The sequence below is a fragment of the Schistocerca gregaria genome, chromosome X, assembly GCF_023897955.1.
Source record: "Schistocerca gregaria isolate iqSchGreg1 chromosome X, iqSchGreg1.2, whole genome shotgun sequence".
Lineage (NCBI taxonomy): Eukaryota > Metazoa > Arthropoda > Insecta > Orthoptera > Acrididae > Schistocerca > Schistocerca gregaria.
In genome coordinates, this window is record NC_064931.1 from 690989484 (window position 1) to 691003243 (window position 13760).

Sequence of the window (13760 nt, forward strand, 5' to 3'; positions counted from 1 at the left end):
GGCAAAAAGTGTTTATGATAAACTGAAAGCAGGCTCCAAACTAAAGCCACATAGTGTTTGGCATCGTGGGTTGGAGTGAAGCTTCACAAAATGTATGTTTTTCACCATAATTATTCATATTTGCCTTGAGAAGAAGCCAAAATTGGGAGGCTACTGGTCTGTCAATAATTTTATTTCAACCCCTTTCCCAGGATCTATAATGAGCAGAAATAAGTTCAAGGCCATACTTTCAAATTTACATTTGAATGACAATTGTACCTAGATTCCCAGAGGTCAACCAAAGCATGATGCTATGCATAAAATCAGACCACCTCTCAATCATCTATTATGGGAATGTAAGAAATCATTTTATCCCTATGAAAACCTCACAACTGATGAAGGCATGCGCGAATTTCGTGAGGGAGTGGTCTTTCGTGTCTACATAAAAAATAAACCAGACAAATATGGAATAAAAATGTTTACTGTTTGTGATTCAAGGAATGGTTACGTTCTGGGATTTGAAGTACACAGTGGTAAATGATCGAAAAACAATTCCATAATACCACTCTTTCAGAGGTTGCTTGCTGATTATTTAGGTAAAGGTCACACTGTTTATATGGACAGATTTTACAATTCTTCAGCAGTTTTTGATATTTTTTTTTGAAAAATAAACGAAAGCCGTATGCACATGTATGGCTAATCAAAAGGAACTGCCAAAAGAAAATAATCTTTTGAAGAAACTCCTAAGGAATAAGTCAGTGTCAATGAGGAGAAACCACCTGCTTTGTTTGAAGTGGAAGGACATTAGGGATGTCTTATGCCTTTCCTCTAAGCACAAAATGACAACCTCTAAAATTTCTGTTTGTACGAAGGATGGTGTCAAGATCAAGTCAAAACCTGATGCTAATCTTGATCATAATACGAACAAAACGGGTTGATAGAAGTGATCAGATGATCTCCTATTATCCTTTCTAGAGGAAACAAATGAAGTGGTGGAAAAAACTATTTTTTCACTTTTTCATAATGGCTGCAATGAATGAATGCTTTTGTTCTGTATCTTGAGACTAGAAACCCTAATGAGGAGGAAACTGTCGTTTTCCACCTTTTTGTGCCACATTGGCGAAGGACTCTTCCAGAAAGGGTCAATTGCGGCTAAAGAAACTGCCCTTAGTGCAACCATCAGCAATAGGCTTGTAGAAAGACACTTCCCTGAGAAAATTCCTGCAAACTGAGAACAACCAACAAGGGTGTCCAAGGTTGGTTTGGACCAGACAAAACTGGCAAAGCAAGCAGGAAGCAAACAAGATGGTATTGCCCTGACTGTAACACCTCTCTGAATGACAGAATGTTTCAGACTTTGCCACACAAAATACAGTTATATATGAATTTGCTTAAATCCACACCTCGCACTTCTGTGATGATAGATAATCAAAGCCCTGACAAAGGACACGGTTCAGTCGTTCCAGTTCTGGTTGTTAATGGGTGGGTGGGGGGTTGTTTCTTTCTGGTTGGTGCCTGAGATGGATGAGGATCAGGTGTATGTGAGAATATGGCATGGGAGATCTCTTTGTGAATTAGGTGTCCTGGCATTGGGTCCAGATTATAAGAGATGTCATCAATAAACCTGAACCAGACCAGGGGTTTTGGGTTTTGGGCAGCTAGGAATGTTTCCTCTGCGTGGCCCTTGAAGAGGTTGCCATAGGAGGGCAATCAAATTTAATTCGTGTGGCTGACTATATATCATGTGCGATCTGCTGCCCCTCCCCTTCCCTCACAATGAAACATTACTCTTATTTCTCTATTTACCTGCACCAGTTCAGAAAGTTTCCCTAGCCAAAGCAAAATCCCTGCCCCATATCCTGTTCCTTAAATGCTGCTTAAGCCATGGAATCTCCCCCTCCCCGTCCCCAATGGCCTAACCACAAACCACCTTACTTCTCGATCCCATCCCTCCTTCCACGAAGACTTTCACCTTTTCATATTCCACCAGTCCCTTTCTGTCCCAAACCCTGTTCTACAAAAACATGTCTCCATGGCACAGGCAGCCCTGAATGACTTCCATTCACAGGCATCCTTGAACCACTTCCACTCCCTTCACAAAATAGTTACTATGCAATCCCCACTACCGACACATCACCCAAATAGAAATCCTGACACTCCATCAACTAGAACAACATTTCAAACAAAACCTCCACAAGTTACCCAGCCTGCTGACATCCTACTCCTGCCTTGGGACACCACTATCCATCTCCCATCCTACCCACATAGTTACTCCTTGTCAACCCCTCATAGCAACCAGACCCTGCCTTGCTGACCTTTTCAACCTACCACATCCTGCAAAACCCTCAACCAACACTCCAAGAAATCCAGAACCAAAACAATCTTTGAACACTGCCGTTAACCTCTCCACCAAAATCCTCAGCCACACAGAAGTTTCAGTCCAACTCCCCCACACCTAACCAAACCCAGTCCCCTTAAAGGAATTTCTAATTTCCAACCTGACCTCACCATCCTTCTCCAGGTCCCTCCCTAAGAACATTAACCTTTCAGCAGAAGAAATGACTGCACTACAAAATCTAAAAACAGATCCTGTCTTGATCATTCTCCTAGCAGAAAAGATTTCACCACTGTTGCGATGAACCAGAGTTAGTTTGTTTAGTTTTGTTTTAGGCCGCAAAAAACAACTGGGGTCAAAACTATAGAACACAAACACAGAGAGGAGGGAAACGACTATACGCCAGTCCCAATGGACAAAAATAAAAATTAAATGGCCTTTGCCATATTGTTTCGGCAGCTAAAAAGTAAAACACGGTTGAAAGCCCATGCGTCATTCGCTAAAACTGCTGATAAATCAGATGGCAAACCCAAGCTGAAATGTAAATTCTCAAAAAAGGGCATTTCCGCAGGAAGTGGGGGACAGTTAAAATTTGGGCGCAATGCGTACAAAGTGGCATGGTAGTGACATTGAGCAAATGACAATGGCTAAAAAGGCAGTGCCCAATACACAGCCGAGTTAAAATAATCTCCTCCCGGCAGGAGGGCCGGGAGGAGGTCAACCAAGGCACCAGGAGAGGCTTAATAAACCGAAGCCTATTCCTGTGAAGGGAGGACAATTGGCGATGACAAAGGGACACCACCTCCTGACAGACGGCAACGCAGAGATCATTGGAGTGAACTTGTGGGCTGAGGTATGAGGACTGCTGCCTTGGCAGCAGTGTCAGCAGCCTCGTTTCCTGGCAGACCAACATGACCAGGAACCCACAGAAACATCGCACTGGCTCCACCAAGAATGAGCAAGTGACAGTTTTCCTGGACCCACTGCACTACGGGATGAGCAGTGTACGACACACAGAGACTGAGCAGAGAACACAACTGGGAAAGCTGGGTCGCCAGATGTACTCTGAGGCCTGATACAAGGTGGAAAGCTCGGCCGTAAATAGTGGGTAATGTGCTGGAAGCTGATACTGAAAGATACGGGTGCCAATGACGAAGACACACCCAACCCCAAGGTCAGTCCGAGAACCGTCAGTGTATACAAAGGTACTATCACAAAGTTCCATGCGAAGGTCGTGAGACTGAAGGCGATAGACCGAGGCTGGAGTAGTGTCCTTAGGATGCAAGTGAAGGCCAAGGTTAACATGGGCCACTTCACGAAGCCAAGGTGGTGAAGGATTCACACACACTGGGAAGGACGCAGGTAGCATGAAGTTAAGCCACCGCACCAAGTAGCAAAGGTGGACTCCATGAGGTAACAGAAGAGGGACGAGCCCCATACCAATAAAGTAATCATCAAAGGCAGAGGCAGAGAAAGGGTTGCCACGCATGGCACACAAACTGCATGCATACCTGCTGAGAAGAAAGTCACGGTGGTAGGACAGTGGTAGTTCAGCAGCTCCAGCATTCAGACTCAACTGGGCTATTGTAAAAGGCGCCCGTGACCAAACGGATGCCATGATGATCGATAGTGTTGACATGGCGTAAAAGGGATGGGGTGTGCAGATAAATAAACAAAGCACCTATTGTCCAATTTCTAATGGACAAGGGTGGTTCTATCGGCACCCCAGGAAGTACCATTGAGGACACGTAAGACATTGAGGGACTGCGTAACAGCTGGCTGCCAGGTGCGATATTTGGGAGGACCAAGAGTGTTTCCTATCGAGCAGGAGCCCCAGGAATTTCAGAGCGTCAACAAACTAAATGGCAACAGACCCAAGACGGAGAGATGGTGGGAGAAACCATTTGCGCCGCCAAAAATTCATACAGACAGTTTTGTCAGAGGAAAAGACAAAGCCATTGTCGATGCTCCACGAGTGAAGACAATCAAGACAGCACTGAAGATGCTGCTCAGTGAGACAGGTCCGTGGAGAACTGCAATAGATGGCAAAATCATTGACAAAAAGGGAGCCGGAGATGCACGGTGGGAGGCAGGCCATTATAGGGTTAATGGCGATAGCAAAGAGGAAAATGCTCAGGACAGAACCCTAAGGCACACCATTTTCCTGGATAAAGGTGTCCAACAAGGCAGTACCCACATGTACCTTGAAAACTCGGTCTCGTAAAAATGCCCGAAGAAAACAGGGCAGGTGCCCACGGAAGCCCTACGTGTAAAGAGTACGGAGGATACAAGTTCTCCAGCAGGTGTCATATGTCTTCTCTAAATCCAAAAACATGGCCACAGTCTGGGATTTCAACAGAAAACCATTCATGACACGGGTGGACAAAGTAACGAGATGGTCAACTGCAGAATGAGACTCGAACCACCACACCAGCTGGTCATGAATCATACGTTCCATCACCTTGCAAAAGCAGGTGGTAACAGAGATGTGGCGGTAGCTAGAAGGAAGGTTTTTGTTCTTACTGGGCTTAGGTATGGGTATGACTGTGACTTCACGCCAACATCCAGGAAATGTGCCCTCATCCCAGATGTGGTTGTACATGTTAAGCAGAAAATGCTTGCCCGCAAGAGAGAGGTGCTGCAATATCTGAATTTGGATGGCGTCTGGCCCTGGGACGGAGGATTGAGATGAACAGAGAGCATTATCTAGCTCCCTCATAGTAAAGGCGGCATTGTAGCACTTGTGATTCTGAAAAGAGAAGGGTATAACCCGAGCCGCCTCCACTTGTTTCCGATGGATGAAGGTGGGGTGATAGTGGGAAGAGCTCAAAACTTCTGCAAAATGGTAGCCCAAGATGTTGGAGATAGCAATAGGGTCCACGATGATATCAACAGCTACTGTCAGGTTGGAAATTGGTGAATGGATCTTGGTTCCAGAGAGCCGTTGGAGGTTGGCCCACACTACAGAGGAAGGTGTGGAACTGTTAAAAGAACTAGTGAATGAAATCAAGCTAGCTCTTTTGCTATCCTGAAGAATTCAACAACACTTCGTATGCACCTGTTTATAATGAATTCAGTTTACCAGCATAGGGTGGCGGTTAAAAATGCGTTGAGTACATCTTCATGCATGAATTGTGTTGTGGCATGCCTCAGTGCAGCAAGAGACTGGGACATGATGTGGCAAAAAGGAAGTGCAAGGAATGGGACATTCTGCAGCAGTAAGGATAACATCGGTGAGGTAGTCCACCTGGTCGTCACAACTAGGGAAATCTTGTTCTCCAAAGGTCACAAGGGAGAAGTAAAGCTGCCAGTCAGCCTTAGTAAGATGCCATTTGGGCGTGCATGTGGGTGGGTTAGGAGTCAGCAGGTGGAGAGCACACGGGTAATTGTCACTTGAGTAGTAGGCGTCAGAAAGAACAGACCGGTGACGACAATGGGCAAGTTGGGGAGTGCAAAAGGATAGGTCCATATGGGAATAGGTGTGCAGAGGAGTTGGAAAGTAAAGTGGGTGCTTCAGTGTTAAGGCAGAAGAGGTTAATGTGGTTGAGAATGTCCGACAAGAGGGCACCTCTCTTGACAGGTCATGGGTGAACCCCAAAGGGGGTAATGTGCATTAAAGTCACTGAGTAGCAAAAACGGGGGAGGTAGCTGCCAAATAAGCTGAAGGAAGTCTGCCCTGGTGACAGCAAATGACAGAAGGACATAAATGGTACAGATGGAAAAAGTCAGGCAGGGAAGGAAAAGGCGAACTGCAACAGCTTGAAGATAGGTCGTCAGAGAGATGGGTTGACTATGAAGGTCATCCCGTATGAGCAGCACGATGCACCCATGAGATGGAATGCCGATGTCAGGGGGAAGGTCGAAACAAATCGGCGAGTAATGTGAAAGCTCAAAGCAGTCATGAGGCCGTAATTTTGTTTTCTGAAGGCAGAGTACAAGGGGATGCTACAATGCTAAAAGCAGCCATAAAAAACTCTTTGTGGGACCAAAGGCCTCGGACGTTCAAGTGAAGGATGGTCATGATGAGGAAGAGATGTAGGGGTTTCAACTCAGCGGCCGCCGAGTGACAGCCGGTGTAGAGTCGTTACTACAGGGTACAAAAGCAGGAGGATCCTGCTCCATGGGGTCTGCAAAAGCATCGGCGTGCTTGTGCAGTCGGTCTGTGGAGTCCAACGCCGAAAAACTGTTGGTGGTGCGTACCAGCAAAACAGATGCCAGTCAGGCTAAGGGACCACGTGGTGACACCGTCAAGCACGATCTTCGAGTTGGTGAAGGAGAAGACCGTTTGTCTTTAGGGGACTTCTTCAGGCCCTTCTGGTTAGAGGAAGAGTTGGGTAGTGTTTGGTGGGAGGGATGTAGAAAGTCTTCATGGGAGTACTCCTTCCATCCTTTTCTGTCTGCTGGTTGTGTAGTGGGTGGCTTCGTTCCTTGAGGCGAGAGTTTGACGATTTGTTGCACAGTGGGATGGGGGTACACCAATGCTACCTTCACACTGGGCTATTTCACAACCTTAGAGCTGAATCCTAGGTCACATGTCTGTGTGGGCATGTCCTTCATGAAGCGAGGGGTAACAAGAACAGAACTATTGGTGCCAGACAGGAGAACACAGAGTCAGTGACTAGCCAGTAACTTGCGAGCTACTGGGTAAGGCACTTTTTCCTTAACCCAAATCTTTTGAACAACCTGCTCATCTTAATACATGGGAAAATCCTGAGAGGTGGCGGCATGGTTGCCATTGCAGTTGATACAGCAGGGAGGAGGCAGACATTCGCCCTCATTTGCATCCCTGCCACAGGGCTACACAATTGGCTGGGTGTCAACACGATGTTCGAGTGTGATTGAAACGATGACACTGGTAGCAGCACATCGGATTCCGAATGTATGGCCGGACTCTGATAATTTCATAGCCTGCTTTGATCTTGGACGGCAGCACCATCCTATCAAAGGTGAGAATAAGAGTGCACGTGGGCACCAAGGAGGAACTGACCTTTTTCATTACACGATGGATGGCAAAGACACCCTGATCAGATTGTATTTCGGCCTCAGTTAGACCATTAAGAAGCCTGGTGTAAATTACACCATGGGAAGAATTTAAAGTGATGGGCCTCAACACGAACGGGTAGTTGTGGAGAAGTGAGACAGCAAGCAGTAGTTGTGTTTGAGAATCAGAAGCAGTCTCCAAAAGCAAAGTGCCATTTTGTAAACAAAGCTGGCTTTCACAGGGCAAGCAATTCCATCACCCTTTCTGGATAATGAACAGAATGACCGTGGCGAGGGTCTGACTCTTCAGTACGTGAGATCACAACGAACCGCGGTGCACCAGGAAGGGTCTTCAAATCGGTAGCCTCATTACGTTTACGTTTCACAGGCATCGATGGGGAGGACGATTGACTCATTGTGAGGAAATCCCCATGATTGCCAATGTCTCCAGTGGCATGCTCCTTCCAACTGGGGGGCCTCCCCTTCACAAAAGGGCGCACGCATCTTAGGTGATTGTTCCCACATCAGGTCACACCTCCCGAATGCCTGACGTAGGGCCCAATCAGCAATTTGGGAAGGTTACAGCTCAGGCAATCGTCCCTCCCTGGGCCTTGCCTGTACCACAGGGTACATACGAACCACACCTGTCGACCTGGGGCTGGGAATTACGTGTTACCCAGTCACCTGTTATGCGTCAGATGTGTGGGCCAGCCTTCAGGAGTGCAAAGGGAAGAAGAAGAAGAAGAAGAAGAAGAAGAAGAAGAAGAAGAAGATCCTCAAATGCCGAAGCAGAGGAATGAGAGGAGAAGGGAAAAAAAGAAAGGCAAAGGGAGCCAAAAACAAATTTGAGACTGTTTGCACATCAGCGACAGAATGTAGGGCATACCCAATAATAGCCCAGACATGTTCCCAAGGGAGGGGAAAAAAATAGCAAGAGGATAGACATGTAGCACGGAAGGGAGAGAGTGCTGCAAAGGCTGTGGCCCCATGGCAGCCAAGTACGAAAATGCCAAAAAGTGGCAAGCCCCCTGGAGGGATGAAGCGGAGTGGCAACCTGGCAAATGGCCTCCGCCAGTTGCCCAACACCACCACTTACAAGTCCTGCCAAGGTGACCCCATCCCAGAAGTCAACCATGACCTCCAGTCCCCGCTGAAATCTTCAGGCCCTCAGAACCTCTCTTCTGAATCAATCTATCCTCTCACCCCAACAACAGCCTGCACACCCACCCTCGACCCTCTACATGCTCCCCAAAATCCACAAACCTAATAATCATGGGTGCCCCATTGTGGCTGGGTACAGTACTCCCACCAAAAGAATCCAGGCCCTTGTTGGCCAACATCTGCAACCAATTGTCCAAAACCTAGCCTCCCACACTGAAGACACCAACCACTTTCTGAACCTTTTTCCCACCATCATCACACCTTTACCTCCCGGATCCCTACTCATCACTGTTGACCACCTTATGCACCAACATCCCACATGGCCATGGCCTTACCATGATTGAACACTGTGTCTCCCAAAACCCTGCAGGTTCCAAACAGACCTCTTCATACCTTGTACACCTAACCAACTACATCCTAACCCTTAACTACTTCACCTTTGAAGGAAAGGTATACATACAAATTCGTGGCCCAGCCACGGGCAACCGCATGGCACCCTCCTATGCCAACCTCTTCATGGGCCACCTAGAGGAAACATTTCTAACTTCCCAAAACCCCAAATTCTTGGTCGGGTTCTAATTTATCGATGGCATCTTTATAATCTGGACCGAAAGCCAGGACACCTCATCTTTCCTCCACAAGCTCGACATCACCTTTCCCATCCACTTCGCCAGGGCCTCCTCCACCTGTCACCACTTTCCTAGATGTCTATATCCCCCTCTCAGATGGCTCCATCCACACCTTGGTCCATATCAAACCCACCAACAGTACCCGCACTTTGACAGCTGCCACCCCTTACACACACACACACACACACACACACACACACACACACACACACACACACACACACACACACACACAAACGCTCCCACACAGATTTGCCACCCATGGTAGACAGATCTGTAGGGATGAGAACTCCCTTGCGCAGTATGCTGAAGGCCTCACAAAGGCCTCCCTACATCCTACCCCAACCTGCACTCTCACCTCATCCCAGTACTCATCATGGGCCAGGAATGAGCTGGCAGTCGACTGAACACAATGTGTGTGTGTGTGTGTGTGTGTGTGTGTGTACCTACAAGCTCATCATGGGCCAGGAATGAGCTGGCAGTCAACTGAACACAACGTGTGTGTGTGTGTGTGTGTGTGTGTGTGTGTGTGTGTGTGTGTGTGTGTGTGTGTGTGTACCTACAAGCTGAAAGATGAAGTTTATTCATAGAGCTTCTGCCTTTTGATGAGTCATATCCTTTATTCCTAAATAATTCATCATTATTTGAAAAACAATATTTTTCAGAATCAAAATTTTTTACCATTCTTCAAAAGATAAAAACTAAAATAAAAATAAATTATCTGCAAAATCTTAAATTGCTCTTTGACAAACTGCAGTTAAACTTGACATTTCTAGAAAGCAAGCCTTTGAAACATTCTTCAACATGTGAAGCTTCAGGTGAGTGAATGACATAAATATGAAATTACCAGTGTTACATCTAACAGAATACTCCAAAGTGTTTCCCCTGGAATAGGGAAGCATCTGACTCCAAAATGTTCTAGAGTTTCTTGGCACCATTCCATCTGCATATATATATAATCTGCCTCTTGCCAAGCAACATACAGCTTAACAATGTTGTCATGGCATGGAATCAGTTCATGGTTCCTTATTTCTCTTGCATATTTCTTCCTGTTAACAAAATATTACACATGTTTATTTATTAAAAATTAAATTATAATATTATTACCCACAAACAAAATAAGCAATGTACAATAATTTTTCTGCTCAACAAAACAATACACAAAATGAAGTCAAGTTTTGCAAGCTCACTAGATGTTAATAGCCCCCTGTGGTATTAAAGAAGGAAGTGTGCAAATAAATACCAATATTTCACCCTCTCTAGTGCTAACAACAGGGTTCTGAAAATATCCCACAAATTAAAACAGCTCATATTATTAGTTTAAATTTTCTTAATTGTCTGAAACTCCTGTTAGCTTTCTACCTAACAAGTTGCGTAAATAATTAAATTACAATACACAAAATTTCAGTTACCATTATTGTTCAACTGCCAAAAACAGGCAGTGGGATGTTCAGGACACCCCATACCTGGCCTAACAAAATTAAGTGAATCTATTGTTGTCTAATACCAGTATTCTGTTTTCCAAGTGAAATAGAAGTCTGAGTCCATCTGCTTTCTGTCAGTGTATGGCAACAACTCAATCTGCAGTATGTGTACATATGAAGAAAAAGAAAGAGAAACAGAGATTAATTGAAGTAGTTGAAGTAGAAATAATGTATGATAAATTAGATTCAGAACCACCTGGTGAGTACAAATAACTGGAACATGAAACTGATACAGAGATGTATATTGATGAAAATACAAAGTTCTGAAAATAGCAATTTTTACTTGGGAAGAGACAAATCAACTAAATGGATTTAACTCTCCACTAGGAAATGTACGCACACAATATCAAAATACTGTAACTCATCTACCAGGTGTGAGCTGTGCAGCCAGAATTGCAAAATCAATCTTAGAGTATTGCTTTTTGTTTTTGATGAAAACATATGTGGATATACTAATGTGTACATAAGAAGCCTTTTGAGCAATTTTGTCTGGAAACAAAATGACACAAAGATGTAACTGAATTTAAGGCTTTTTTTGGGTTACTTATTTTCTCCAGTTTTTACTGCTCTGGACACGCAAACCTACAGGATGTGTAGAACACAAATGGTTTCAGATCCGAGACAATTTCACACTGCTGTAAGGTAGTATCGGTTCCTATTCCTGGTCAGATGCAAACAGTGTGATGACATTCAAACCAGGCACGAATGAAACAAAATAGATACCCTTGCACCTATTAGGGAAATATTTGAACTGTCCCAGGAAAACACTAACAAGAACTACACAGAATGTGAATGTACTACAGTGGGTGAATTGTTAGTCACTTTCATAATAAAATGTAGTTTTCACCAGTATGTACCAAGCAAGCCATCAAAGTACAGTCTGAAGATTCTAACACACTATGATGCCAGACTTTGTAAGCCTTGGCATAGGAGACATGTCAGAAAACAGTAAAGTTTCAGACTCACAGCAAGAGGTGGGAATTCATCAGATGATGATGGCCGAGGTTACTGGCAGACACCTGGTTTATTAGTAGTTTGTGTAAGGAACTGCTGAAGAAAAAATTTTCTTTAGTTGGAACTGTCCCTTAAAATTAAACCTGAACTTTCGCCTGAAATTGTTAATGCTAATCAACATGAAGTAAACAGTAGCTTATTTGGATTTCAAAATGATTTGACAGTTCTCTATCTTGTGTCAAGAAAGAACAAGAACATACTTCTTTCATCTACATGAAGTAAACAGTAGCTTATTTGGATTTCAAAATGATTTGACAGTTCTCTATCTTGTGTCAAGAAAGAACAAGAACATACTTCTTTCATCTACATGAAGTAAACAGTAGCTTATTTGGATTTCAAAATGATTTGACAGTTCTCTATCTTGTGTCAAGAAAGAACAAGAACATACCTCTTTCATCTACACATTTTGACAATAAAATAGATGACAGCACATGGCAGAAAAAGGAGCTTGAAATTATTACAATGAACAATTCCACAAAAAGAGGCACCAATATACGGGATGAAAAAGTGCACCACCTACTCCACATCAAGAAAAATATTTTTCCATACCTTGGATATTGCTGGAATAAATGTTCAAACAACATTTACCAGAAATAATGAGGCTGATAACAGAGCCAGAGGATTGTTCCAATGTTAATTATGAATCAAGCTAATACAGCCAGTTGAGTGCAAGATAGCACCAATGACATCTCTACCCAAATCAAATGAAGTGGCCATGAAGATAACATAAGAAGAAAACCAAGGATCTTTGGCAGAAAGACCAGAGATTGCAAACAGAAATGTGGATGAAGAAAGAAAGAAAAATGTACAAAATGCCCAAAAAGTAATTACAAAATATTGAGAATCTCTGTTTTGCAGTCTCTGTGTTTTACTGTGTAGATTAGATTAGGTTCAGATCTTGTCCCACAGACCCACAAATGAGATGATTTTCTTGGGTGAGAACCATGTCGGGAAGTATAACGAAAAAAACATAAGACTATTTGAATATAATATTCACTTCCCTGATCATTTGTAAGGGATTGTCAAAATACGTGAATACATTAAACTGGAACTGCTAACATTCACACAATTAATACACCATCAGAATGAAACATATTTATGCACTTTTAATAAATTTGTCATACACAGAATACCTAATGTTGATTGTTGTGACCAAGCGGTGTCAAAACTGAATTGTAACAGACATTTTTACTTAAGTTGGTTCGACAGTCCCTATTAAGATATTCATCTACAGAGTAGGAACAGTTGCTTACCAATATGTCTTTCAAGCTCTGTTTAAACTGTGCTTTATCTGAAACTGAGTTTTACTATCCAATGTCGTTCAGACACTGCCATGATCTACAGCCGTATGAAATAGAAGAAATGTATTCACAATTGTGAATATGATTAGACTTTGGCTGAACAATTAATTGGTGACACATGAAAATTTGTGCCAGACCAGGACTCAAACCTAGCTCTCCCACTTCACGCAAGCAGTCACCTTAACCACTTTGGCTACCTGAGTATGCCTCCTGGTCTGACCCCATCTCCTTTTTTGGAATCAGAGCAACTGTGCGAGTGCAAGATGTGAACACACGATGATGTTTTGTTCGGCTTGGGAGGTGTGCTCAGATAGTCTAGCTGATTAAGACGACAATTCGTGTGAAGTGGGAAATCTGGGTCCACTGCAAAGTTTTGCACGTCAGAAATAAATTGTGTAACTGAAGTCTAATCTTATTGGCAATTGCAGATACATTTCTTCCAAAAAGTTTCTGTGCAGAAAAAAGCGTACGTCATATTATTACAATATATGTAATGACTGTTTCAAAGAAGAACATGTTTCTGATTCAAGATGAAACATAAAATAATGTAGAAAATGTTGACACTTGTCATAACTAACAGATATATATCAACTGAGCATGGGGGAAAAAAAAAATGTAGAAGCCCGATACACAGCAGATTTGGATATAACAAGATATAAGGTAGGTCCCACGAAATTAGATATCATTTATGAACGATTTTTTATCTCTTAGTATATTTTATAAACTTGAGAAAACCTTATTACAGTCTGCATGTAGCCTTTCTGCAGTATAATTTACTGCAAGCTCCAAGCTCTCTAAACAATAATCAAAACTGATAGATGTAATTTAACTCTGCCTTCGATTTATCTGATCACCATAACACGATTGTTGCTGGACA

General features: G+C 43.5%; 1 protein-coding gene across 5 annotated transcripts in view; it reads right to left on the bottom strand.

Annotated features, from left to right (window-relative positions):
* LOC126299006 (membrane-associated tyrosine- and threonine-specific cdc2-inhibitory kinase) overlaps positions 1–13760 on the bottom strand; it is a 166008-nt gene that overhangs the window by 123752 nt on the left and 28496 nt on the right. For all 5 annotated transcript variants that reach the window (XR_007552706.1, XM_049990636.1, XM_049990635.1 and 2 more), the window contains exon 4: positions 9932–10133. Coding sequence is in view for 4 of the 5 variants with exons in the window: in XM_049990636.1 (XP_049846593.1) it covers positions 9932–10133 (202 nt within the window). In the remaining variant the exon portion in view is untranslated. The remainder of the gene's footprint in view (positions 1–9931; positions 10134–13760) is intronic.